The sequence below is a fragment of the Anopheles stephensi genome, chromosome X, assembly GCF_013141755.1.
Source record: "Anopheles stephensi strain Indian chromosome X, UCI_ANSTEP_V1.0, whole genome shotgun sequence".
NCBI classification, from domain to species: domain Eukaryota; kingdom Metazoa; phylum Arthropoda; class Insecta; order Diptera; family Culicidae; genus Anopheles; species Anopheles stephensi.
Genome location: NC_050201.1, coordinates 10,541,924 through 10,558,750, shown reverse-complemented (window position 1 = coordinate 10,558,750; position 16,827 = coordinate 10,541,924). Strand labels below are relative to the sequence as shown.

Here is a 16,827-nt window from a genome sequence, read left to right as displayed (position 1 = left end):
GCCATCAGATGGCCAGAATGTCCTAGCATCTCTATTCCTTCTTTTGACGTTAGCATACCCTCCAGAAATTCTTTAAATATTTATTTTGTTGTAGTTCATTGTTTTACCAACTCATGTGCAGCCTTCTAAAGCGTTGCAGAGCTTCTTCTGATTGGCTTTAATATCCTCTCAGGACTTACTAGACTCGCAGGTCTCATATAGCTGGATAATCAGTCATTTCTACAGGGGAACAGCCCGGATGGGATCTGAACCCCAGTCTTGACTGGTGAAGATCCACGTCACTGTCGCCTCTCCCACCGAGCCTCCTTCCGCTTTACAGAATAAATGGAGATGGAGATTGGAATAACTCTCCACTGCTCATATTGAGATGATAACACAACACTTTGCGTTATGAGGATTGCCCATTAGTAAGTCTCTAGTACGCCATTCTCCAGTCTCCAGTAAGCTATACTAAGTCTACCACCGGGTGGCCCGCTAGTTAATGTGACAGTAGCACCAGTCTTCACACGGTAGGACCGAGGTTCAATTCTCATCTGGGCCGTTCTCCCATAGTGGCCTTAGGAGGTCGTTAGGCCAATCAAGAAGGAGAATGCATGAAGAAGAGAAGACGTATTACTGATATTATAACTTTTCACCTACATTTCTAAATGAATGTCCTCAAAGTTCATTGCTTTCATTTCTCAAACAATTCATCAAGACTTCACTGAATCAACTTAGACATGCGACATTCAACTTTGATAACCTCCAGAGACTAATGTCATTATTACAAGCCATGGAAATTCAGCATCCAAGGTGTATCGCATAGTTATCATTTGGGCTTTTCGGTGCGGATCGAATGTTTGTCTCTACGACACAATGATCCAAGCGAACATTCGATGCGTTCGAAATAACAACTTACGTACGAAATTGAGCAGTCATCCATCCCCAGGCTGATGGATGGGTCCGACAAATGTTGCTCTCCAATGAGCAGTACAAAAAGTACGAGCTAGGGATAAAAGTTAACTGCACGTTACGCATATCCCGCACATCGCTATGGCCGATAAGAGTGCCCGGTGGTATGATAAGGCGCACAGAAATTGCCAGTACACTAGCAGCAACAGCATCAGCATCTACACGGACCGTTGCCTCCAGGATCAACTTCAAACGTAAACCAATTGTTTGGTGAGTGTGTGCCAAACGTCCGGACGGTGAACGACAACGACAGAGGCCACACATATTGACGAAGCGTTTTCAACTGGCCGGCTCACCAGCTCAAGGGCATAATTTCGGATCATATCAACATTAGAGAGCATCGGACAAATGGACGAAACAAACAAACAAACAGCGAGTCGAGCGTACCCCAGCGCACATCGGCTACAAATCTGTCGAAGTCGATGTGGTGTGGCACACACAGCGGAGTTGCAGCATATCCGGGGACGCGCTGGCCGAGGCTGGCCTTCGAATTTGTTTTACCAGTGCCCGGAATGCTCTGCTCTGCTTTATTGCGTACGCATGCACGAATGTGCAAACAGTACCGGGCCGGGTAATTCGTGCGTCTCTGTTCGGTACGAGGAAGCAGGGACATCTACTCTGTATCTGCCGCTGTGCTGCCAACAACAGTTGGGAGCAGCCCAATCTGTTGGGACGGATTGGGTGTTGACTCGGGGTCATCAGACTGTTTGTTCGTTACTGGATTTTTGGTTCATGTCCGAGAGTCCGATAGCTCGATCGGGTGTGCGTGTATGTGCGGTGATTAAAATCTATTTAGTGAATCCAGCAGAAACAACACCGTGCGAGACATTGAGCCGATGTCAATTTTTCAGAAATTCATCAAGCGAGAATGCGATAACGGCATTATCAGTATTGAGCCGTAACAAGAGTCGACAGCAATGCAGCATTGCTAGGCTGTATGGAGGACAAAAAGTTGGTGCTGTGTAGCAGCACTTCCAGACATTCCAGAAATACTGCCAGTTAGACAGAGTTCTGGAACTTTTTTGTAGTACACCAACGATATCCAGATACAGAGTTTTGTGGAGTATCAAAAATGAATTGTCATCTATTCATCCAGCAAAACAACAGTCAAACGATGGTGCGTCAGCGTACCAGTATGGCATCGCAAACGCTGTAAGCCAGAGCCTCAGATCTCGGAGGCTCTCGCACAAACTCGTTCGCACAGCGAATCAGTCCCATCAACGCCGCCGGGTAGATGATGGACCGAAATTTAATTTTACCAGGTTCTGGCGGGATGCGTGCATCGGGGCGCGTGGATCGGTAAAGCCCGATAACGGCAGCAGCAGCAGCACAAAAAGAATGCAGCCTGCGGGCAGGCAAACTACCAGGTTCCGTACCACGTTTCCGCCGCAGCCCAGAATTACGCCGCCAGATCAGCCAGCGCGTTTCGCCACAGAATCCTCGCCCATTCCCCCGAGAATGTGGTGAGATGATGATGGCGTACGCTGTTTTTCGGGACAAGTGGTAGGGATCAGATACAGTGTGCGCACTTATTGCTACCGGAGGCCATCTACCGGAGTACGATAGCGCGCGCGCTTGCAAATGATTGAATTTTAATTGTTCACCCGTCCTCGTCCCGGCTCTTCGCTATCCGTGATTCACTTCCCGGAACAGTTGGTACGAACGTACGATTACGATAAGCCTCCGGCGGTGGCGGTAGGCCAACTCGGGCCGGGCCGGGTACTTCACGATAAACACGAGGCTCGAGGTTCGTGTCTGTTGGGAAGTTGGTACAGTTTTGGGGCGAGGACGAGCGCAGGAAAATATATCCCCGCAGTTGGCAATCGGTGTGATTGGTCAGTTTAATTGTTGTTCTCATTAATGATGAACGGTTGAAATGAAACTGTCAACTTTCTGCGCTAATCGATCGTACAGCGATTGAGGTGTCGATGTGCACACGTTACCGTACAAAAGCTGCGATGAGATGGGAGGGTGCTGCTGTACCAGTAGCGTACCGGGCACGTTGCAAATAATGGACGCTGTGTGCTTCGGATAGAGCGTAACAACACATCCACTAGATAAACGGCAGCTGTAAACATCAAGTACCGTAGGAGGAGTCAACGCTCGATTTATGGAAATGACCTGTGAGTTGGGTAATGAATATATAAATATTCTAGCAGATGTCCAGGTGTACTAAGCACCATTTTCGATGAATGGACGTGAATTGCCTCGCCAGGGTATCTTCCCAATATAGGGATCGCTTTGTCGACTATGTCGACCGAGTGTACCCAATGGCCCATTAATAATTATTACGGGCTTAGTACACATTGTTTGTGTTGCAGTTGAGGATATTGTGAATTGAGGACTTATTCATCGCCCCAGAAGCGTTATCACTACACCGACTTCCAAATACTACAAATAATCGCAATGTTCCGAACAGACAACACACACACAAGCTGTTTCCAACAAGTTTCAGAAATGGATCGTTTGCAACAAACTATCCGAAGGTGAAGTAACACATCAACCCAGGCACCATGAAAAATGCATTCCACATTAGTAGCAAAAACAGAACTTACTTTACCTTGTCCATGGCACCTCCATTTTGGCACCCTGTTCTTGGCTTCCGTGATGATGGTTTCTTGTGCACACAGTTGGTGCACACTGGCGGCGGATGCAAGATACCTCACCGAGTGCATACTGCTGGCGAGAGAAGATAGAGAGAGAAAGCGAAATGAGTGAAAATATTTATGACTTTGGTTGCACCAAAATATCGCATTAAATAATTTTTAATGTACATGCGCTTCCACCAAGTGCCCGTGAGGGGTTGTGTGTTGGCTGGTGTCGTCTCCGGTCTCCGTCGAATGCATGGGTACGTTGCAAACCGTAACACCGAACCACGCTGTGTGTGTGTGTGTGTGTGTGTGTGTGTTTGTGCCTGAACTAGCCCAGCAGCGATATTGCTATCAACATCATCATCGCTATTATTGCTACCTGCCTGCACAAAAATCCTGCTTGGAAGTAGCAAGCAAGTGTTCCCGCCTTTTTTTTTTGTCTTCCTGGCTGGTGCAATTTTCACAACCCACACAACGAGTGATGGGAACATGCTAGGTTTTTTTTTCGCCCCGGAACGGCACGAAACCAGTTTCTTTTCGGAAAGGAGCGGAATGAACGTAGTAGGTTCTTTGAACCTATGAAGCTTGTAGGTTTACTTGGCACATAGTAGGTTCTTTGAACCTACCAGGAAACGGGAGCTGAAAACTGTGACAGTGAAAGCGTCTACCGGGCAGTAGTTGCTAATGTACTCTTCTTTTCGTTAGTCGATCCCTAGACGATCCTTTCTTTAAAAAAGCATTTAAACTGGAAAAAATCGTTAACATTTTCGTCTCTACGTCTATGCGGTATCAATAGGTTTAGTCAGTGACGGATCAACCTAGGAGCGGAAGGAGCAGCCGCTCGAGGCCTCGTCGGTCAGAGGCCTTTCATTGCTCGTCGGTAAATTATTCACTACTAGGAGGTACCAAACCCTATGACTTGCTCAAAATAATTGTTGCTTGAAATGTTTTACCTTAAAAATTAGATAAAATCGTATCGTATCAGATACCCAACTATCATCTAATTTTTAATTCTTATTCCAAGAGGGCCAAAACTCTACCATAACGATACTTGTATATTCAATAGTCCTTCAAGTGCACCCTTTAACCTTATCATGGATAACACAAACTAGATGCTAAAAACCTACTCAGCTATTTTATTTCATCCTTGGTTCAACGCATTTCCGTTGAAGGAACGGTCCGAACCTAGTAGTTTCGAAACGAAATTCCCATCACTACACACAACCGTTGCCTGTGCCGGGCTGACATCGTGTGAGGCCCCCACGTATGTGATGCCAAGGTGTGTGTGTGTGTGTTTTGATTTAATACACACACCGTGTCCTGAGGACCCGGGATGCCTTTGCACGTTTCGATTGTGCGTTCGTTTTGGCAAGCTGAGGCGAACGGGAGTCGGCGGCATCGGCGGGCAGATAATCTAAATCGTTGCGAGACCACCGCCCAAGCAAGTGTGAGGTAAGATTTGCCGATTACCGGCCCATGCCGAGTGAGAGACGCATTCTTTGCATGATGTAGTGTGATGTGATGTCTCGGTCTGTGACGTACGAGTCGTGCGAATAGGTGTACGCAGTTTCGCACTTTAGCTCTTTGTCCATAGTAGCTGGACTGGTAGAAACTGCCGAACGGGGCACGTCCGTTACACTGGACTAAAGGAGGAAGAAAAACTAGCAACTTCCTCGACACGCAGACAGGGCGAGAGTTTATGAAGGATTTTCAATTCCATCTGAAATTAAATTAGTCCGACCACACGGATGGGAACTATGTCCAGGGCCACATAAAATTGGACCATACCTAGTTAGTGCTGGTGCTCTGACAGCTCTAACGCACACACACACATACACAAAACGCACGAAAATTCCCCAGAGTGTCATCCACCCACATCGTACGTTTGCGTTTGACCAACAACAACAACCACATTTTAACACTGTACTGTAGCGTGGTCCACTGCAGACAACCCCGGGAAACAGTATTGTAATCTGCCGGCTGAGCTGTTACGGCCAAAGCCCTGGGAAGCTTCTTGACATGCACCGACGTGAAAAACGTTCAGCAAACCCTGGGGATGAATTGATGGTGGTGGTGTCGGACGAACCAAAAAAAAAAAAAGCTGGTGAATTGAGCCGACCTTTATGGCGTACTTTCATTATCGAAACGCACGCTCGTCCAGAGTTGCAATGTCTCCCCAGTGTATTTCGTCACGTTATAGCCTGGGCTCGTTGATGTGCCGCTTCAGCCGCCTCGGTAGCTGAAGGAACCCGGCGCTCTCCGAATCTCTACGCCGTACGGCCAACCAAATAGATACGTTGCCGTTGACAAGGTGCTCCATGGGTTTATGTGTCAATTTCGTTTCTTCTTCCTCCGGTTCCCTGGTCTAGCGTTCCAAACGAAAGTCATCCTCCTTTTTGTTTACGTTTTTATTTTTCTGCGTGTGTATGCGTTCCTTTTTTCCCCAAACCCGTAAGGATTCGGAGATAGGTACCGGCCTGGTTATCCTTCCAGTTCTACTAGGTGTAAAGATATGCAAAATCATTGTGTCTCAATGTGGTGTAGCGCAAAAACAACGAGAATCTATAATGAAAATCAAGCGAAATGGAAAAAAGGGATCCCTGTATGAATCGTTGGTGTGTTGGTGAAGTTGGCGGATAGATAACATACGAGCAAGGGCTATGGTTGCGTTTATTCGTACGCCTATCTGCAAGATACTTAAACGAATCTCTTTTATTACTTTTCCCACAATGAATACAAATAGAACTGAGAGGGGACATAGCAGCTACCCAATTCAGACAGTCTCTAGAGGGGCTAGGAACACCCTTTGAAAGTCGCTACAAAACTTTACCCAACGCTGGATGGTTCATAGCAGTAGGATATGGCTAGGAGAGTTGGTAGGGAAGGTGTAATACTAATTTTGGATTTGCATTGTTAAGTGTAAATTTAATAATCTTTGACTGCTTGTAGAATTTAGAGTAATAGGAATTAATATCACAGTAAGATTTAATCTGACATTTCGCTAACCTCAAATAAAAAGTAGATTCTAAAGGGCTTTCAGCGTAGGCTTTCCATAAAAATTTAAAGGTTGTTTTTGAATAAAATTATCTAGACATTGGAACGGCTCTCAAATACGTACTAAGTCTGGATACTGGACTCTTAGACTGGAGTTCTTAGAACTAAGTCTTGTCATACTAGGACTTCCAAACTACCAAGGATATCGATAGCTACTATCATGATGATCAGTTTCAGAGATCCTCAAGCTGTTCAAATCCCATAAAATAAGGAGACTGCTTCTTTGATGGTACAACAACCTCAGGACAACCATGCCGTTCCATTTCAGAATTCCTAAAGCTGAAGTCGGTCTGTAAGGAATTTGATGTACGGAGCTAAAGCGTAGACAAGGTAAATAGCTAGACTTTAAATCTTCACCAATTTTAATGTTCTCATTTACCTCAAATAAAACATGAATCCTTGAGGCTTTTCAGCGTAGTCTAACAATTTAGAGATTATTTTTAATTTGTTTTGAGTTAAGTGAAGAAAATATAACTGCTTCAAAACTATGTCTATACGATAACTAGACATTCGAACAGCTCTCCAATAAGAATATTCTGGAATTTCTAGAACAAATCTGGTCATACTAGAACTGAGTAGGATCCTAAAACATGTTTCAGAAATCCTCAAGCTATTCAAATCACATAAAGTGACAGCACTTCTTCTTGTTTGGCACAACAACCTGAGAAGGGCTATATCTGATATCCTTAACTTAAGCTGTATTTGGTCTGGAACAGATTTGATATCCGGAGCTAAAGCCCATTACTACTACGCGCAGACTAGTTAAAAAGCTAGACTTTAAATCTTCCCCAATATTAATTTACTCGTCTAGGATGAATGAAGGTAGCTTCACACGCTTCATCTACCACCAGACAGCTAAAACTCCTTTAGATCCTTCGTTTCCCACGGAAACAATAACTTTGTTACTTCCCTGTTTTTCGAAAGCCCCTCCGTAGTAATCACTGTTCCGCACAAAGTGTGCCCAAATCTACCATCCACCAATAAACCGTCGGTTAAACTCCAGATCAAAGCAAATGATCCGTACGCAGTGGTAGTATAGCTGGACACTTAGACCAGTTCTCCAACCAAACAAAAAAAAAATCCTCTCGAAAAGAGCTGGTCCTTTGCTCCGTCTAACGCTATCTCGTTAAAATGGTCCCAAGTAAAGTAAACGAACCGCGGGCGTGCCTGAATCGTCGTCCGGGCAAAACCCCTTTTATTGGGTGGCCCGAGATGCCGCGAAACGCTACCGAATGCGTACGAGCCAAATTGAGCGCACGGGAAATGTCCTTTTCCTCAGAAGATTGACTCGATTCATTCATTCAATCGGGCATGGCGGTTTTTGGGATGGGGGGAAGAGCTGAAACCCCCGAGGAAGATGGGACGTTTGCGGGGTGCAAAAAATAACGCAGCAAATGCCTGCCATCATTAACGAGTTCATGTGTGCGTTAAGCCATGAAAAAGTATCACATTCGCAGCCTTCAACTATAACCTCGCCTGTTTTTTGCTACGTCGGTATTTTGCCCTGGCCCTGGAGGAGTTGGGGATGCTGGAGAGGGAAGGATTTTACCAACGATTTCCACACCTTTGGAATGCATCCCGAGGACGAGAGGTGGAGGTGGTGGCGCTCGTGCGGTAAAACTCCAAACCCAGACGCAGAAATGGGGAACAAACTTTTTGTGACATTTTGTTTCACCCGAGAGAGCTTGAAGTTGTGAAGTTGTGGAAGGATGAAACAATTGCAGGGTTTCTCGAAGCGGGATCACCAATACAGTCTGCTTGATGTGCGTGGAGCACTGGTTAGAATTAATAAAAACGAATATTACTCTAACTGCTTTGTGCGCAGCTTATGGCAAAGGATTTCTTGATGGCGTTCGGCGAAACTTTAACAGTCCTCGAGCAAAATCGTAAATACCTTCATCTTCCATTTCGCGCACGTAACATAACACACGACACACGAAAATGGTTCTCCCCCGTCCCGGCCGCTGTCTGTCTACCGGAACGTGCTCCGAACGTGAACCTAGGCCAGCCAGGCAAGAATAAATCCATCACACAGAAATTGCCCATTCCAATAAAAGAAAACACAGGAAAAACACACACACAGAGAGAGTTCCCCGGGACTGGCAAAAGGCGACTTCAAACGCGCTCCACGCACACGACCATTTTTCTTTCACTGTTTCACTGAGGCTGCCGCGAAAAACCTAGGGTTCGGGATGAAAAGTAAAAAAACCTGAATCGAATACCGGATGATGCAAATCCCTGCTCGGTGTTATTTTGATGGATTTTGCTCCCTTTCGCTACTGTCGGTTCCTCCACCTGCCAAGGAAACCAAGTTCGTTGAGTTTTTCGTACGCAGGAGTCTCGAGTGCGGAGGTTGCCCCTGTTTATCTGCACCGGCCATACAGGAAGACGAGTTATTTTCTCAAATAATTTAACCAACACTTATTTACCCTCTGCGCTCTGGTTTTTGTTGTATCTCCGGGGTCGATTTATTTTCTCCCCACTGGGTTTTTTCGCTCTATTCGACGGCAGGATTTCAATTCACTTTAAACTGTGCGGTTGTGGGAAGCGAGTTCGGGCAGGGAACAGTGCGATAGAAGAACGAACTTTATGCTACCGTTTACCCTAGGACATAGGACCAAGTATGCTAACTCTTGATACATATCGCCTATGTGCGTCTGGTTTTATGTCCCCAGCCTCAATGGGGTTTATTGATTGATGCTGAGCGGTTTAGATTTCATTAGGCAATATTTTCCTATTCTCCACAAAATGTTTTACTTCACACCAGCGTTGGATCTCATCTTGGACATATATTTTACAGACTTAATTAGCTCGAAGTTCAGAACATCCCAGCCCTCTCTCTCTCTCTTTGAACCATAAATATAATACTTAAAAGCACCGTGGAAAATGGCACGGAGAAACTAATACCTCCAAGCGACGGCACGCAATGACCAACTATTATTTCTGGCTATTTCCGCCCGGCCAGCCAGATAAATACACAGTCCAAGAACAAACATAAATACACTCCGTCGGTTTTCCGTGCGAAATACTGCGGCCTCACCAAAAAGTCCACAGTTTTGCCGCAGCACAGAAAGAAAGCACAAAACAAACAACCGCACCAGGAGAAAAAAAAACCTACACGAACCGAATTCGGTCCGTGTCGAGGACTCTTTCCCACCCCCCCACCCCACAGTATGGAAGAACCGTACGACCAGTTCCGGCTGGCTTTTTTGTTTGGTTTTCTTCAAGATGCTACAGTGCATAAATAATTGGAGCACAAATTTACGACTTCGAACTCTTCGCGAAACGCACCGTCCTGTCACCCTTTTAGCACAGGGGGGGGGGGGGGGGGAGGGGGGGGTTGATTCTGTTCCCGGCCCGGGTGTATCAAATTCGGTCCGATGAGCGTCTCCCCCCTGTCGTTGCGAACCTGTTCCGTTTTGCGGGTGCTCCAGGTAGACACGGGCGAGACAGTGCCGTTGTCGTTTGCGCCCACGCAACCGAGCTCCAAGTACAATGCTCAGGTACAATGCGCGGGATGAAATTAAGATTGGACGTATGGCGACTCGGCACCGGAAATGGCTTTAATCAGGCGGATTGATTAATGCATGCAAATAGGGCTACACGACACGACACGCACTGCTGCAAAGACTTCCGGAGTCTGGGCGCAGTGATACATGGTGTAGCTTAAGTTTTACAAGGCTCCAGATCAAGATGTAAATAATTTAGAGTAGAGTTAATACATAAATTGTGATTCCTTTCAGAGATGCAGAAGTTCACCTTTGGATGACAGTAACTAGACAATGGATTCGTGTTGCTTAAAATATCTGATATATAGGTCCATATTCCCGGAATATAGGTCCGGATATTCAATCTCATTCTCGGAACGATCCCCCGGAGCAAGGACTGGCTATCCAGCTTCTTTTTATTTGGTTCTCCAACCTCAACATGTCTGAGCATGCCTTTACCGGCTACGGAGAGGCTAACTGCTGCTACTTACTTACTAACTTACTTATCAGGCGCTACAACGGCTTTGTGGTCTTGGCCTGCTGCAACAATCCTCGATACCGCTCACGGTTTAGCGCCGTCGTCTGCCAAACTGTTTTCCCGGCCGTTCTGGCGGACGGATCAACGCCATCACTCCATCTCCTCTGTCCGTGTGGACGGCCTAATAGGAATTTACGGACTGGGTCGTCCGGTGTCATTCTCATGACGTGACCAATCCACCGGAGCCTGGCGAATCTAATTGAGATCATTGTACAGCTCGTAGAGCCCGTCATTGTAGCGGCTCCTCTATTGTCCTTCCTACTACGTGGTATTCATTCGTTTAGTCCAATAGCAATTAGAACCCGATCATGGCCTAGCAGGTCGTTAAGCCATGACGAAGAAATAAATTCATATTCTAGAATATAGGTTCTAGGATTACTGATGCATCAGCAAGGAACTCTGACATATACAATATATCCTGGAATAAACAGAACAATGCTTCAAAATCAAAAAAATTCTCTCAGAATTAACGAAATGTCGGATCACAATATTTTTGTACTTGCAAGAAATATGTAAGGCATCAATTAATATAAATTTAACATAACATAAGAAGCCAGAAGTCCAGATCCTTTCCAACTGAGTCGTAGTCACCGAAGGCCTTAGAATATGGCTTCTTAAAGTCCACAATCTCTTGAGGAAGTCGTTCTTGGTAAAAGTTGTTGGAAGCTAGTTGTGGTGCTTCTCTACCTACTTTCTTAGTTCAAAAACTGAGAAGTCAGTACCTGTGAATATCTGTCTTCGATCATTTTAGTTAGAAAGTAGTTGAAGTTCGTTTGAAGTTCGCTCAATAGTCCCATCGCTTATCAACGACCTGAAAGATGCAAGTCCCGTCTTAATTCCTGTTTGTTGAAATGTTGCCGATATTCATTAAGTTAAAAGCTAAATAATGTTTTTTAATCTCTTAAACACAGTGCTATAAATAAGAAGAACGTAATACTCATTCCCACAATATCTTCAGAGTTCATTTTAATAAATTAAATCTCATCCATACTCGATTAAGCAAATCCCGTACCGAGCAGGCGTGACGTGTGGTTAAAAAGAGCTACAACACGGTCCTCCACACCCTACAATAACCACTGCTCGAAACCTAGTAAAAACACTTACGAAAAACCGTACAGTTAAGTAAAAAAACAAACCCATGCTAAAATATACTCTACACGTACCGTAGATCCCAGACCCGACGCTTCCGGGGGCACGATTTACGAGCTGACTAATTTTTCAAATTACCCACTAAACACCGACACACACTTAACCCCCCCGAAAAATTAGCAGTAACTCACGACAGATAAGCCGACGGATTGTGCGTCCGCTACGTTGTGACGGTTGTGACATTTCCGGTGCAGAATCGCTTTACCCACCGTGAATCAATCAATGCCGTGTGGATGTGTGTGTGTGTTTCTTTAAGCTGCCATAGATTTATGTACAACTCTAGCGATTTACGAACGACGCACACACAAGCACCTGGGGAAGCTGGATGGATGTTGGGTGGATTTGACTGAGCTGTAACCTTACGGTGAGAGGTTGCTGTGGTACATTAGACGTGTTTCTACTGATTTCATTATATCTGCACGGTCGAGTAAGTATCACGTCGCACGCCTAACGTTCGGTTCGCAGAGTGAGGAAACTTCAAAAAAGCCTCGAAGCAGGATGGTGCAGGAGTGTGCGTGTTGCTCCTCGAGCATCTCTCTCACCCACATAATCTCTTCACCCCCTCCGACTTTCCTTGAAGGGTGGTAATTGATTTTCCTTGCTGGTTGGAGATTGCATACTTTTCTGCGCGATTTAAATTTATTAATCACAGTGTAGCCACTCTCGGAACGCAACCATCGGAGATACAGAGAGAGAGAGAGAGCCGAGGTAGAGTCTAGTGGGGCCGATGCCCATGGATGGTGCGGAGTTTAATCTTCGACATCAACGAGCCGAATACAAATCGATTAGTGTCGGGGAATGTGACGGCATCGTTTGCCGTTTTAGGAAAATCGCATTCAAATTCTTGCTCCCCCCCAAAGACCGGGGCTGTATATTCTGTAGCCGGCCAAAAAAAAGAACAACTGATCTCGTTATCTTCTGCAGTTAACATTCTAATAAAATAAGCGTTTGCCCGGCGTTGGCTTACTGCCAACGTTCCGTACTGGACGAATTTTCTCCCACTGTTGCGAAGTTTCACCCGTGCCACAATACATTGTTGTTCTTCTGTTGCTTCTTCGCCCAGTCGAACCATACGACACGGGCTCCTTTACCCGGTACAACTCGTTCATCCGCACTTTCCCACTGTACCGGGTGCTCTTGTGAGCGTACGAGCGTACGAGGCAAAAAGAGTTAAGCTTCCTATTTATGGTCAAGATTAAGACAGGATGTAAAGTCTTGAAATATTTCATGCGTTGCAAAATCACGAGCACGAGCGGATCCTTGGTGCCGGCACTGGTCTGATCAATGGGAGCAGTCCATGACTCTTCGTGCGAGGAAGGTTGCCCACCGCTTCATGCAGGAGGCGGAGATGGTGTGTACTCGGTTTTCTTCTCCCTTGAGGGCAAAAAAAAAGGCAAACGGATAATTTGTGTGGTGGATAAAATTATGGCCCTTTCCAACGTAAAAAGCTAGCCTTGTTTTATTCTTCCAGGTTGCCTACAAATTGACAAATCTGCAAATAAATGTTACGGCTAATGCGAGCAAGGTTAGAACTGGCAGCGCATGAAACCCCTCTTTTGGGGGCCTGCACAAGTTTCGATAACGACCAAACTTCAAATGCCGGTGGTTTTTGGACCTCTGGAACATATGTGAAGGTAACGCACCTCACAAAAACTTTATTCGTGGCACAGAATTTAATTCGCATCGGAATCATTCTTGTTGGACGAGTTCGCGACGACAGAAAAAAAAATCAAAAATCCTCTAATCTCTACACCATAATCCCTCCGAGAGCTCGAATGGTTAAATTACTACACGGTGGCTTCGATTATGACACACCGATCTCCCTGCTCCACACCGACGAACCTTTTGTAACGTCTTCCTTTGGCGCTGCTTAGCATAAATTATTGCACGCTGCGTTTCGCTGGTCTGAGATCGCTGGCAAAACCAATCATCCCGAGGTCTCGCCCGTCGCGCGGTATCTAAACGAGAGATGCACCGACACCCAGTTTCCTTGTGCTTCTCCTTTATCGGACAACATCTCCGCACCGGGAGAACTGGACCAGGTGATGGGCACCAGCCCTCTGTCAGACTCCCGAAGCGAATCCCCAGTCGGCCAGGCCCTCGGCACAGCTCGGATCAGCGCCCGCGCGACTAGACTAGCGGTGAAGGCATCAGCGATAACGATAACATATATTTCATAGCGTTTTTATTACAACCATCATTACAAGTGCCGAGTGATTGGGTGTTGCAGCGTTTTCGGGGTGGCACCAAACCTTCACACACAGCCCGTTCGACCGCGTGGTGGAACGAAATGCCGGTCAGAGCACACACACGCTTACACGCTACAGATCACGAGGGTGGCCAAGAGTGAAATGCTGGGCAGCAGACATATCACACATTCTACCCACCACCACCAGCAACAGCAGCAGCCGAGTCTGTCTCTTCCCTTGCGCCCAGCAGAAGAGTGGCGAAGCAACAGACAGCATAAAAGAAACGGGGAAAAAAATGGGTGGGCAAAATTGACTGAACGAAAGAAACGAGGTGATAAATTACACCAATTACTGGAATATCTTCAACATCAATAAATTCCATTCCATTCCTGGGGGCCAATTTCGGGAACCCGAAACGGGGTAGTGTCCGGGCTCCGGTGTGATGATGAACAGTTCGATTCTTTCCCCCCCTTTTTTTTTTTGTCGGACGAAGATTGTGGAAGAGTTTGCTTGTTTTCTTGCTCGTTGTACTATATTTGTATTTCAAGCTGTACGAGCGGTTGGCTGCAAAACGGACTGCATTTCGGTAGCTCCTACACTTCGTTGATTCTATCTTTATGGTTCGCTTGTCGTGTAACGGTTAGATTCGTTCCTCTCGCACTGCTGATGATACGCCCGGATTTATGCAAAATCCATACGCCGATGCATCATTAACTCTGGAACGTGTAGGATAGCTAGCCTGGAAAAACCTCCCATCAAAATATTGTATCCGAAGGTCACGTCGTCTCGAATAAACAGACATCCTTTTATCGATATGATCTACGAAGTTTTGTACAAACGATCTTGCACGAGGAAACTCGTAAAGCTTTATTGCACTCAGCCAGTAAGTTTCTACCACCAGCCAAACCCCCTTTTTTGCACTACTGTTCCACTTGCACGTACCTTCGAACTCTCGTCCAGGTACGAAGAATGCGTCCCGAAATCCTTAACTCCCTAGAGATATTTTTACTCCCAATTTATTCGCAACCGAACCGCTCGATTACTCTTGCGTACGGGGCGTTCGGGGTAAGGTGTATTTGGCGCGCGCGCACACAAGGTATGATATATCTGTATTAGAAACCAATAAACTGCTGATTTATGCCTTGGGGGTGTTGTGCTCGTTATTAGCTGCCCGAACTAACCATCACCAAACTTAACCACCCACCAAGGAGATCCAAGAGGCGAGATGATGATGGCTTTTTTTTGCGTAGCTCCAGTAGTCCATCGTTATGCCTCGTTAGGGAGTGGAGAATTCAAATGTGTGTGTGTGTCTATGGCTCGTTTAGATTAACATAGAAAACAAATAAAAATAAACTTTATACATATAGTTCGACATTGTTTTCTCGTGCGCTCCAGGGTGCGCTGCGTTCGTGATAAACGTCTATTCCTGATTAGAGGTCAGGGTGTCACATCCATTTGCTACAAGTTAAAACCTAATAGACCTTTAGCACGAACTATTGGTTGGGAGATTCTTGACGGCTTTCAGATGAAGCCGATTTTAGTCGGTTCTTTATTGTACTGCGTTTGTTGGATTTACAACCCCCTCTGACGTATGAGGATATTGTCGTGGAGCTGGATAAAGTTATCTGACGTATATGGGAACCAGATGGCATTTCTTGAGGAGTTAAATAAATTTGAATTTTCCGTCCAGCGTGGGACACATTTCATAAACAACTCTTAATAGAATCCAGGTGCCATTAGATGCTTATAATGAAGTCCTTCTACTTCAGTGATACGGCTACAGCCTTCTTAAGATTCGCGACACCTGCGGATTAATTTGCTAATGACGACTAATACGCTCATTCGTTTTTCTTTTCAATTCCAGCCTGCGACTGTCACCCGATCGGATCGTCTGGTAAAACCTGTAACCACACGACGGGCCAGTGTCCGTGTAAAGATGGCGTTACGGGGCTTACCTGTAACCGGTGTGCCCGTGGCTACCAGCAGAGTCGTTCACACATCGCACCCTGCATCAGTAAGTAGCGTCCAAGAAGATGTTGTCCCAGCAGGTTCTAGTTCTAATTGCGTGTTTTGTGCACCATTTTCCAGAAATTCCGAGAGTTATCAATATGGTACATTCGCAAAACACGGCACCGGAAGAGCATCACCAGTACGCCGTCAGTGGTGGTAACCATGAGCCGGAAGCACCCACCTACCGGATGCATGCCGGACGGGGTAAGTAAGTGCCGCTTTTTCATCACTCTTCATCTGACCCGTCCCCATCGATCCCCTCTTGATTGGTCCCAGTTCATCAGCCACAAGCAATGTCTAAGTCTCCGCAATGGAACTCGTGTCTTGGTACCAAGCTTGTTTTGAGATTAATCTACACAAAAGGGTCGAGTAATTAGTTTCGAGCGAGTCATCCAAAAACTGTAACGTCCATGTCAAAGCAATGCCCCGACCCATCCGGGTATATACCGAGGTCCGGAGAGGTCCGAATGATCTCCGATCTCGCGTAGCGGTAACCTGGGCCAGTAGCCAGTAGCCAAACACGCCCGTTTGATTAATGTCCAAACAAATACCGATCACTAGTTTGATCACCATCGAACCACCCGGAACCTCCAGAAGAAACACATCGAGCTATCTTCAGCCTCCGGTCACTTTAATGAGCGCAATCAATCTTCGCCGCCCTATCTCCACGCTGCCGTATTAATCAATGAGCACGCGAAAGTATCCCCTTCGATACGCCTTTCGGCTGTTTTTGGGGATGCACGGTGTGGGGTGTTGTGGTTGCTGCGGTACGCGTGAACGACTATTGACTTATGGGAAATGGTGGGCCTTGATCGCTGGAGGTCACAACACTGGTTCCGTAGGTTTGCCATCGATAA

General features: G+C 46.1%; 1 protein-coding gene across 2 annotated transcripts in view; it reads left to right on the top strand.

The window, feature by feature from the left end:
* LOC118506743 (netrin-A-like) overlaps positions 1-16,827 on the top strand; it is a 72,388-nt gene that overhangs the window by 42,727 nt on the left and 12,834 nt on the right. The window contains exons 3-4 of one of the 2 annotated variants that reach the window (XM_036044308.1): positions 15,825-15,974; positions 16,049-16,174. In XM_036044308.1, coding sequence (XP_035900201.1) covers positions 15,825-15,974; positions 16,049-16,174 — 276 coding nt within the window. Of the gene's footprint in view, positions 1-15,824; positions 15,975-16,048; positions 16,179-16,827 lie in introns of both variants that reach the window. The other variant, XM_036044319.1, reaches the window with a different exon arrangement.